Here is a 12,308-nt window from a genome sequence, read left to right on the forward strand (position 1 = left end):
TCCCCTCCTCCTCTCGATCCCCTCCCCTCTCCCCTCCCCGCCGCACGAAACCCTAGCAACCACCGCGCCCGCGCAAGCCAAGATGCCTCTTCCCCGCCGCGCCGCCACCGTGAGGACCCGCCGCGGCCAGATCCACCGCGTCACCGCCATGCCGCCGCCGCCGCAGCAAGCCCCGGAGCCGGCCGGGCTGCAACTGCTGCTGCAGCCGGAGGTGGTGGCGCCGAACCACCCGCCGCCCGCTCCACCGGCGCCGGCGGCGGTGCCCGCGCCGCCGCAGCCGCAGGGGGAGGCGAGGTACCGGAGGCCGCTGGTGCGGCTGCAGGCCGTCCCCAACGAGGACCACGTCCCCGACAACTACGGCGACGGCCCCGACGAGCTCGGGATCACGCCGGCGGTGTACCAGGCGCTGGAGCGCCACCTGCCGCCGGATCTCGCCGGCGCCCCCGCCGAGGTGAAGCGCTACTTCATGCGCAGCGTCCTCCGCAACTACGTCCCCTCGCCGTCGCAGCGGATCAGGGTAAGTGTAGCTAGTATACGCGCTTTTACTATTTAGGCGTCTCATTAATTAATTCATTTCATCAAATCAAGCTTCATTAATTTTTGATTCTCTAGCAGCTATAGTCATAAATGCAGTTTAATTTGGCTTCATGTACGTAGTAGTCATTTTTTCTTATTTACAACTGTTTTAAGTTTAATTAACCATGAGTAGTGTGTCTTGCTATTGCATGCATATGATGAGTTGGATATATAGTGTTAGTGTAAGTACATACGTAGTGTGTGTTGTTAATTAATTAAGATGAATTAATCACGTCGTAACTTATGTATAATCTGGAAACTCGTTTGCAGACGCAGAATCAGAGGGAGTACAGGGAAAGGATCTTGTCCGCATACCAGGTACGTATTTTCTTAAGCATTCATTTTTTTTTAAAAAAATGCACTCTTGCACTATAATCAAAATGTATACACGTATTAGATAATATATTATGAATATGTAGATAGGAACTCTTTTTTTTGTACATGTAAAAATGCTACTCCTTAATTACATGCTATTTGCCTAGCTAGCTAGCTAAGAAAGTATTATTGCTTGAAATGTGCCATAGACACATTTGAATTAAAAAGTGTGAGCCACACTATTTGCACATTTTATATATAGGTGAACACACAAACTCATAGGTATATCATTTACCCTATAATATGTACACTTACAGATTTTTTTTTTCTTATTGGATATTTTCAAGCCATTACATCCGGAGCTGTACACAAATGATCCATCAACTTTCATCCTACCGGCATTTCTTCAAGCCATAAATGGCAACACCGAAGAAAGCATCACAAGCATAATGATGGAGCCAGCACCGGGAGTGTTTGCATTTCCTATGCTGAAGCCCTCATTCTGCCAGATGTTAATGTCAGAGGTATGTGATTATATTGCAGCATGGAATATCATTTTGGATATATCATGTAGTATTATTTTGCTGCTAATTGTGGACACTAATTAATTAGCTTTGTAAACGTATATATATAAGGTTAAGCAATATCGGTAATGCTCGTGTGGTGTTTATTCTCGCAGGTGAACAATTTTTTGAGGTGGGCACAATCAGCGAATCAAAGTATAATGAGACCAACATCCTTAGATAGGCATGGGAGAGGTGCTGCCCTCTCTGATTTTGGCTTGCAAGAGATGTTAGACAACCTGATGAAGGATTTCATCTCACCAATGTCTACAGGTCAATTACTTGTCTCACAACTTGATTTTCTTGTAGGATAGGAAAGTAGATTAAGATTATGATATTCATGTATCAAAATTTTCCTCTTTAAAATGAAACGATTAATGACTTAACTCCTTGATCATGCAGTTCTTTTCCCTGAAGTTGGCGGCAATACACTGGACTCCCACCATACATTCGTTCTTGAGTATGGTGAGGCTGATGGTGCTAGAGGTATGCTATAAACATGTAACCACGCATCTATGAATTAATGACTAGAACTATATATAATTGTGCTACATAACTCCCTTAGTTCATTTTACATTTAAGTTTTAGAATATGTGTTGCCATACTTTGATCATCATATCTACGCTCTACACTATATATCTAGCTAGATTGATGATATAAAAACTATATCAATAGATTTAAAGTGTGAAATAACCTTAATAATATTTTAAATTTTTAATTAGGGAGTACCCTAAATATGTACTTATAGAGATATATATTACATGTCGACACTCAAACCATTTGTGTACATGACATATTACACACACTTTTGATGCAAGCGCATATACAATTGATGGAGATTGCAGGTTTCCATGTGGATGATAGTGAGGTAACACTAAATATCTGCCTTGGCAAACACTTCACTGGCGCTGACATGTACTTCCGTGGTATACGTTGTGGAAATCATGTTAATTCAGGAACACATGATGAGGTACTGATTGATGTATAATTTGTAAATTAAATTAATTATGCACCCATTTTATTTAGATGCCCATTAATTGCCATGGAGCAATGCAAGTTTTTAGTAAATAAAAAAACTATTTTCTTTTAGTGTTAATGCTGATCATATCATCCAATCCTTTTTATTCCTTTGAGCATTTCTCCTTTAGCCTTAACTTTTCTATTGCTTCAGGGGTTGAACCCCACAAGTCATCTACATCCTCACCTTCCTTGAACTTAGCTTTGTTTCTTTTTCTAATCCATCAGTCAAACAATAACATTTGAATGAGAGGATGCATGCATGGCTATGAATATCGACAAAGGTGTTGACTAAAGCTTGACTGTATTGACGGCCATGATGATCCAGTAATGGTTGGAAGACATTTAGAGCGAGTAGAAATGTCAACACTATCACAAATACAGAGATCTCTAACAGCTCCATGAAAAAGAAATCCATTTGAGATGGTTCTAACTAGATGTCAAATCACTAAAAATTAATCTGGAATGGGTCGCCCAATATTGAACCCGCCACAAACGATCTTTAATATCTCCTAATTTGCAAACCATTACAGATCAGTGAATAATGAATGCAAAGAAGAGGTTGTTCGGAGCTAATCTTTATGATCTAATGCTTAACCTATAACATGATCATGTAATTCATAATTTCTTGTGTGGAATTTGGTATACGAGAAAGGCGGTGGCTGTCTCGCAGAAGAGGGATGGATGAGACAGAATCACGAGAGAGCGTGAGGGAGGGATGATGACAGTGGGCACGCATGCTAGGGTTTGGGTTTGGGGAAGGAGAGGTCAAGGAGGGAGTAGGAGGTAGCGGGCACCAGGTGCATGAGAGGTGACCCAATCGAGCTATCGTTTCCAGTTGATACGACGACCAATAGCTGATGCGTGCTCGGAATCCTGCCTCCGTGCATGGGGCAATGTTGATAGCGCAAGAGGCGAGCACACCTTCTCAAAATGCCATGTCAGCACTAGCTTGGGGAGGGGGGGGGGGTTAATCTTCGAAGCTATTAGAACCTCTGTGTAGTCGATTGCCCCTTTTGGTTTTGCCATTGAAGTAGAAGCAGTCTCTCGCAAATATGGTTGCTAGCTTAATGACCATCGTCGCTAGTGGCAGTGATAATTAATCTTGTAGGTGTCAATGTCCCTCCAGGGCATCACCTACATTGCTTGAAATGGCTGTTTGGGTCTCCTCCAGTGCTAGTGAGGATAGGGTTTCATTAGGTTTTCCGAAAGTGGGCTTGCCGTGTGAGAGATTGTCGCTTCACGCACAGGGCCGGTTTCCCCCATTTAAAGAGGCCTTGCGGGGCTTGAGGGCATATTCACAAAGAATGAAACTTGACTCCGATCATGGGGCATACATAAGGGAAGTGATCATACGGCTTTGGTTATTCATGCAAGATCTTGTTAGGGAAGTGCACATAATCGTGGGGTGGGCCACTTCCCAAACGTGATTCTCGGGTTAGCCAAGATCAACCAATAGGGAACATGGTTTTCCCCTTCGTTCATTGGTTTAAGCAATAAATGGATTTCGGACTTTCTTACTATTATTATTGTTTTTTAAATGGAGAGCATTATACTTTACTTTATCTATCACTAAAATAGTAGACAAACATAATAAGAACATACTGCATCCCACATTCCAAATTAACACATGCGTACGAATCAACCGATTTCTACAACACAAAGACAATTGTTAAACACTTTGTTCTTTGTCTACTGGTGTATAGTGGGGGCCATATAAACCGATGAACAAATTAGCAAAAAATGTACATAGCTAGAATTGTATAGAAATTCTAGCTATGTGTGATATTTATCCCTGGCTAGAGGATTGAATGTCTACTATTTAATTCTTTTAGCACTTGTATAGCAGATTTTTATCAGATTAATTAACACATGGAATTTGGATGTCTGAAACATTTCTGTAAATCTGAAAGTAGGTTTTTATTTATCTATAAGTAGGAAATATTTCCGTAAATCTTCTGTAGGAAAAGTCATGTTAAAAGAGATCATATCTACATCTAATAGGTTTCAAAATTGCATTATTCTAGTTTGCAGATGTGTTTTTGTGCTCATTTCCTTTAATTTTGTTACTGTTAATGCATGATATGCAAATTAACATTTGACATCTTATTTTTGCCCTTCAATACTTATACGATTCAGGAGTATTTTGTACATCCCAACGTGCCCGGACAAGTCCTGCTGCATCATGGTAGTCACAGGCATGGTGTCTTCTCAGTAACATCTGGACGAAGGGTTAACATGGTCATGTGGTGCAAAAGGTAACACTCAATGTAATATTTTTACCTATATTTTTCTTGTATGTACAGTATGTTGGCTACTTTGTTTAGGTGAATTAATCAATATAGGAATTCATATAGTAGTATGTCCATGTAAAATCATGTCCCTTAGTTTCCAACACTTCTAATAAAGGTGAGATTCCATGAGAAATACCAGCTTTCTTGTAAATTTAATTAACCTGATTGAATTGGCTGTTGTTAATTTCTGGGCTGATCTGGAATCATACATGCATGAAAAACCCTAGTATCACCTCAATTTATCGATCTGTAGCTGAAGTAGTGTTTCTTGTATATACAGCTCAGTGTTCAGGGAGATGAAGAAATTCATGACTGATTTTTCTGGGTTTTGTCGCGAGTGCCAGTTTCAGAGGACGGCAAGACAGGTGCAACATCTTCAGGAATTGACGGTTTGTTACTTAACCCAACTCCAATATATAGAAAAGTAGAAGCGATACATATATACATGAATATTCAGTAAATTGCAAGCATGCAGATGCCATTTAATTTCTGCCAACTCCCCTGAAGTTGGAAAACCAATAATAGCGAGTACATGAAACATTTATTCAGGATAAATATTGATAAACACACTGGAATCAATTTAATCTTATATACTCGCTTTATTTCAGTATAACCTTGCTAGGATTTTTGTAACACCCCACTTAATTTCCATTAATATATTGGCCATCATAAGATAGCATGATCTTTTACCTTTGCTTCTCTATTCAAGTTGCAAGGCTTAAATATTTTATTTTTCATATGAAACTGTTACATTACAGTTAGTACCTATATATAGCTAACCAGCTTGACTACTACCATTCTGAAATCGTTTATGATCACTTGAAATATGCAGGCTCGTATCTCTATCAGCAGACAGGAGTCAGAAGACGAAACTCCTTAATTAATATCTGTCCGATCGAGTTGGCCGGCCAACCAGTTCCTGAACAATTATGAACAGTGAACAGTGAATAATTAAGAACATGTTGTTATGTATTGCATGCTATACCGAATTTACTAGTGTTTTCAATGTATGTTTGTATGAACCTAGCTACTGGTTCGTTGAAAACTTGCTGCAACTGACTCGATTGGAGCTCAGGATTAAACAACTTAGCCGGTTAGAGCCTATGCTTGGTTAATTTTCAGGTTGTGTTTGGTTAATTTTCAGGTTGTTGGTTTGATTTCTTGGGTTATTTTTAGTTTATTTGGTGTATAGTGGAGAGCGGCTGTTGAGTTGCTTGTTGCTCTAGATCTAAGGAGTAGCCACAGGAGGAGAATTCGATTTGGGTGAAACAGGGTGAGAATACCCATATTTTACGACCGAAACTAAGTCAACAACCACTTCAAGATTGACAAGAGAACTGTTTTGCCGCACTATTAAAAAATTTGCCCCTCCATGAAATGACATGATACCTAGATTATGAGTGATAAAAGGTGCAATCTTCCGATGGCGCAAACAAACAAGATGTAGGTGTAAATTTATGGGATTGTTTTGTCGTCTTATTGATTTGTGGGATATTGAGATGTACATTTATAGGATAGTTTTGTTGCTTTATTGGTTACTGGATATATCAAGGAGTTGCGGTTGCCCTAATTTATAAGCGACAAAAAAGATTGAAGCAATCTTTTAATGGCATGGACAAGCGAGATGACATGTAGAGTGGATGAAATTGCTCGTATGCTAACACTGGGTGCTCCTTTTTTAGCATAACGGTTTCGCTTACCCATTTAGGCACTAGTCCTTTCCCTTTTTATGTCAGTGATTTAGTTAACTACCCACACCATACGAACACTGCCCATGTACTTGTGAATCCACGTGCTATTTGACTTAAGCATTATTTTCAGCTAGGCCTTGAGCGTACGGGACTAAGTGCACTGTCTTTTTTATTAATTATTAATTTGTTTTGGAGTTATTTTGAATATCTTCTGAAATTTGAGTACAAATTTTATACCTTTCATGTGAAAGTTTTGTGCAGAAACTCTCTCTTTACACACACGCAAATTTCATAAAACCCTAAATTTTAGGATACACGTGACATAAAACCCCATATATTGTGATTTGTTTCAAATTATCGCAGGTTTTAGGCCAAAATGTTTCAAGAAACCCTTATTTTTACGTCAATACTCATATTCCAGTATTACATATATGATATTTTAAGTATATATTTACATTGGTAGGATAATAAATTTACACACGCTTCTCTATTCAAGTTGGAAAGCTCAAGTATTTTATTTTTTGAATGTTATTACAGGTAGCTATAGCTAGTCAGCTTGAGTACCATTTTGAAATTGTTGCTCGTATATCTATAAGTGGATATATAGGACGAAGCTGCTCCTTAAATCTTAATAACTGTTAGAGCCAACCGGTCCGTGTTGCTCCGCGAGCACCAGTATGTTATGAATTCTGGACAATGAGTAACATGTCTTTATGTATTGGATGCTATGAAATACCAAATTTAATTACCAGCATTTTTTATGTATGTTTGTGTGAACCTAGGTATATATTGGTTTAAAACCTTCTGCAAACTGAGGCGATTGACAGCCAAGAATGAATAACCTAGACCTGTGATTGGTTAATTTTTAGGCCGTTGGTTTGATTTCTTGGGTTAGTTTTAGTTTATTTGATGCGTAAACCGAAGCATCTGTACATTTAACTAGTAGCTAAGGTTGTGTTTTAAAAAATCATATTGATCTATTTTTGAAAAAAAATAGCTAATACTTAATTAATTACGCACTAATAGACTGCTCCGTTTTCCATGCGCACTGTTCATGTTGCAAACATATGATTCCAAAGACAACCTTAAGTGGAGAAGCTAAGTAAGCGAATGCTGCAACCCTTCCAGCTTGACGAGGTATATAACAATTTTGCCACGATATTGAGAATTTTGCCCCTCCAAGAAATTATATGGGACCTAATTTATGAGCGACAAAAAGATCTTTCAATAACAAACAATAAGAAGTATAATTTATAGGATATTTTTTTATGCTTTAATGTTTATTAGAAATATCGAGTAGTTGCATGAGTGACAAAAATTAAATGATGCAATCTTTCGATGGAACGGACATACGATATGACTTATATATACGATTGAGTTGACACAATTGAAAGGGTTGAGATCAGCGACATAATTGAAGTGATGCCAATTGTACTTTTAAATATTTAATCGTAATAAGATTAAAAAAAAACCCCAACCATCTTAAATAAGTTAACCTAATACAAGATATGAAATATATGAATCAGAACAAAAATACCTATAATAAGATTTACCACATTCCGCACTGGAGTAGGTATTTCATATGAAAATGCCTATAATATGATTTACCACATTCCGCACTGGAGTAAGAGTAGTAGGTTGAGGAATCAAATAGTAGATAATAACCGTGGTGATTACTTTTTTTTTTTCTCATAGGGACCCCCGTGCAACACAGCAGGTAGGAGAGTATACCAGAATATATCGTGCGGATCATTAGACAAGCCCAACCTCGTCATATCACCGCACTACGTACTACGCAGCCTTCAATACCACCCATCAGTAAAAAGCAAATTTCAGACCAAACAATAATCACACAGGATATATGTCCTAAAAATTCACCAGTCCATGACTTCATATATAAACCATTGTATTACCCAGGAAAACAGTGAGCATTCAGTAACATCAACATCCAGTCCAAAGTCTAAACCATCTTTAGTGATGGTAAGATTGATGCCCAGCACCAGCACCATAGCCATGGCCGGCTCCAAATGTCGCTCCAGGTCCACCGTACAGCACCCCAGCACGGCGCGTGCCCATGGAGCTTCCCGGTGCGAAGTGCGGCCGAGCACCTGGTGCCCGTCCGACAAAACCGGCACGATCGGTGTAGGGGAAAGAGTGGGAGGCCGGGTTCCGAAAAGATGACCCGTAGTTCGAGTTCGAGCCCCTTGAGTACTTGGAGGGAGGGAAGGACTGAGGCCCGGATGCTCCCCGAGCTCGCTTGTTGTTCTGGAATCTGTTCATGCCACTCGGCTTCCTCCTGTCAGCCTTCTCTTTCTCCATCCTTGCGACCTTCTTCCTTATGCCATCGAGGTTAAACGCTGATGTTAGCTGGCATGTCTCGACACACCTGATGATGGACTTGTAGGCGTTGCACTCCGAGTTGTTTGCCTCTTCCTGAGAAAGAAAACATGAGCCCTTCTTTAGTATGAGAGTATACTAATGTAGGACAGAACAAATAACAAAAGATTTGGTGCAAGAGACAAAATACGGTAGAAGTCCATGAAAAGAAATGCCAAGTAAATCCAACACTAGAGATCAGGCTGGACTAGAGATATATAGGCCAACAGCTCTCCAAAATTCTCAACAGTCTTATACTGGGCTGTTATTTGTTAAGAACTCAGGTAAAATACATTTCGAATAAACTGTTAAGAACTGAAGGTAGACCGGGCAGGGTTTCGCAGAAAGTGGTATGCAGGTACTGCTAGCATGCTAAACCTGCTAATATTAAGTCACAAACTGACAGAATCATAGGTGGTTTGACAACGATAGTAGTAATATTAAATCACATATAGACCATAAAAAAGGAACTCCTCGTGCAGGTGGAGGCTTCAAGTAGAGAAAAAAAGGACCTGCCTAAATGAGTCATGCAAAAAGATATGCTAAACAGTAATACATAAGGCCTCTGACTAAATAGAATCATGTGCTAACATAGTAACGAAAAATACCTCTGCCTAAACAGAATCATGCACAAAACAGTAATAAGAAGATATATTGGGATGGAAATGGAATGGAGAGTCTTACCACAACAGAATTTGAATGTCTTCCACCTCTCAGTGCAACCTGAGTCTTGTTAGTTATTCTCTTTATATAAGACTTAAGAAGCGGTACAGGTGGAAATCGCTCAAGCAAACCAGCCTCATGGGCGATATGAATAGCTTCTATCTCATTTCCTGACTTTATGAATTCCTCAATAACATCTGAAACACAAAACCATATTAGTTTTGTCATGTTTTATTTTCTCCAGGTTAAAATAATGCTAACCGTGATAGATGAATTGAAATGACTAAAATTAGTAATTAAATTGTGCGAAGTTCAAAATCAACTCAACAAAAGATTGATATAATTCAAAGTAATTGCAGAAATCACTTTATCACTGGAAAGTAGATATTGGTCAGTAAACAAAGCATCAATAAAAAATGCATTCAAATGCAGCCCATCGATAAAAATAGCAGAAATCAGTTGTGATGGCTTTTAGTTCAAGATAAGATCACGGTATCAACAGCGATAGCAGATATCGCTTGTGAAACTTCATCATTCAAATTGTAGCTCTACATCAAACAAAGCCATGATGAGTTGATCTCTTCAGTAACCTAAATTTCAAGTCCATACTCTTTTAGCAGAGACTATGGAACCCTATACTTTTGGGGAGTTTCCTCTGCTGGAGAAGGATAGTAGTGAATGAAGATGAATTTTAGATGAAAAAGTAGCCTGTTTTAATGAATCAGTTGCTAGCACACAAAAAGATATTTCATAACTAATAGATTGAGCAGCGGTTCGTATACTGCCTGAAAGGGAATATTTATTATTTGCGTTATATCCTGCCATAAGAAGACCAATAGAAACAATACTTGAAATGGCAATTCATTACAGAGCACCAATGCTAAGACCTTTCGACTCCTAACTAAAGAGGTAGCCACTGAAGTATCACAAGAACAAATATCTAAATAGAAAGAAATTGATGCTTAAGTTGCCGATTTGAAGTAACAGCCCAAATATTTCTCAATCTAGGTATTGACTCAAGATTATTATAATCCTCATATGCAGTAGTACTTTTAATTCTTATTGATATAGTTCATAACCTGCCCTATGATCTCGATTCAACAAACCTAGGATATGTTCTTAAATCAGTTCAATGAAAGCGAAAGCAACACACCATTACCTCTGAGGCTATCCTCGAAACCAAGGACGCAAGCGATTCTGGCAAGTTCCCTCCTCCGTCCATTATCAACTAATAGCCGCCTCAAGAAATCTACATCATACCTATCTTTTAGTCCAAATGCAGCAACCATCTGCAGGAATATCTGCACCTCTGCCTGTCCACCCTTCTCTCCCTCCTTCACCTCTCTTCCCGACGCCTTCTTATCTTCCTCGACTTTCCTCTTCTCTACTTCCCCTGTCTTCGCCGCATTGGCCACCTTGGCTTCCGCCTCTCCTCCTTCCTTCTCTACTTCCTCTGGGTCCTCTTCTTCCTTCTCTACCTCCTCTGCATCTGCCTCTTCCTCCGACGCGGGCACCATTTCCTCTGGGTCCTCCTCCTCTTCCTCCTCTTCTTCCTCATCTACATGCTCTTCTTTCTTCTCTGTCGCTGTTGCGTTCTCCACCAAAGGCGCTTCTGTCATCTCCACCTCATTGTTATCCGGTGCATACAATTCCATCTTGATCCCAAATTTCTCTGACCAATTCTTGGCAACTCCGGCCGCCCTCTCAACCAGCGTATCTCCTATCTCCGGCGGCTTCCGGCCATCGGAATCAAACAACGAACGCAGCAGTATGCCGAGCACCCAGAACTGGTCCTCACCTGCACCATCCTCCGCGGCCAAGAAGTCGGCGAGGGCGTCGAGCACGAGGCGGGGCGGGTCGACCGACGCGGCGACGGCGGGGCCGACCTCCTTCCGGACGGCGGCGAGCTCCCGCCGCCGCGCCGCCATGAAGCGCCACAGCGCGGGGGCGTCCATGCGGCCGCACATCCACCGGAGCGCGCCGCGGACGTCGGCGGGCGGGGGCTCCGCGGACCCGGCCTCCGCGACGGCCGCGGACAGCGCCGCCTCGGCCTCGGCGAGGCGCGCCGGGACGGCGGCCTCGCGGGCCTCGAGCGCCGCGAGGGACTCGGAGGTGGAGGCGCCCGCGGCGGCTAGGGCGTCGTCGAGCGACGCGGAGCGGGCGGCGAGGTCCTCGTCGAGCGAGGCGAAGTGGGCGAGCGCGCGCGACCAGACGTCGTGGCAGGAGGCGAGGAGCTGCTGGTGGGAGTCGAGGTGGGCGAGGAGGTGCCGGACCTCGCCGGCGGCGGCGGCGGAATCGCCGGTGGCGGCCATGGCGGTGAGAGCAAGCAGGTTGGGTTTGGATTGGAATCGGGGCGGCTCAGATGTGGGTGGAGATGGAGGTGGGCTTTCTATTGGGTTTTAATTGGGCCATAATGGGCTTGTGCAATATTTAATGGGCTCTCTGTTGGATTTTTATTTGGGCCTTGGTGGTGAGACGGACCAAAGCAGGTTTGGGTTTGGACTGAATCGGGGCGGCTCAGATGTGGGTGGAGACGGAGGTCTTGGAATAAGTTCACTTTGGGTCCCTCTATTTGTCGTCCCTGGACCACAAAACCGGGTATGACCCGTCCCCCAACTTACGAAAACCAGGCAAACGAGGTCCCTAGCCGGTTTTGATAGTGGTTTTGGCTGACGTGGTGCCTACGTGGCTTGTTTGACTGGTCTCCATCCCATGTGGCACTGACGTGGAGCTTATGTGACAAATATATCTAGGAAAAATAATAAAAAGCGTGGCCTCATATGTTCGCTGCACACAAAAAAAAATTAAAATGG

The 12,308-nt window shown here is 41.8% G+C and overlaps 2 protein-coding genes across 2 annotated transcripts; one reads left to right on the forward strand and one right to left on the reverse strand.

Annotated features, from left to right (window-relative positions):
• The first annotated feature begins 82 nt into the window (after positions 1-82).
• On the forward strand, positions 83-5,891 carry LOC127760519 (2-oxoglutarate and iron-dependent oxygenase domain-containing protein ICU11-like). The gene is made up of 9 exons (XM_052284795.1): positions 83-517; positions 847-894; positions 1,239-1,415; positions 1,571-1,727; positions 1,857-1,940; positions 2,300-2,424; positions 4,611-4,729; positions 5,046-5,154; positions 5,598-5,891. Exons 1-9 carry the CDS (start codon positions 83-85, stop codon positions 5,643-5,645), a joined length of 1,302 nt encoding a protein of 433 aa, XP_052140755.1. The 3' UTR covers positions 5,646-5,891.
• Positions 5,892-8,286: 2,395 nt separating this feature from the next.
• On the reverse strand, positions 8,287-11,869 carry LOC127760781 (FRIGIDA-like protein 4a). Its single transcript, XM_052285078.1, has 3 exons — positions 10,655-11,869; positions 9,517-9,692; positions 8,287-8,889 (listed from the first exon to the last, which is right to left on the reverse strand). The coding sequence occupies exons 1-3, from the start codon at positions 11,805-11,807 to the stop codon at positions 8,428-8,430; spliced, it is 1,791 nt and encodes a 596-aa protein (XP_052141038.1). The 5' UTR covers positions 11,808-11,869; the 3' UTR covers positions 8,287-8,427.
• Positions 11,870-12,308: the final 439 nt, after the last annotated feature.

The sequence above is a fragment of the Oryza glaberrima genome, chromosome 1, assembly GCF_000147395.1.
Source record: "Oryza glaberrima chromosome 1, OglaRS2, whole genome shotgun sequence".
Classification (NCBI taxonomy): domain Eukaryota; kingdom Viridiplantae; phylum Streptophyta; class Magnoliopsida; order Poales; family Poaceae; genus Oryza; species Oryza glaberrima.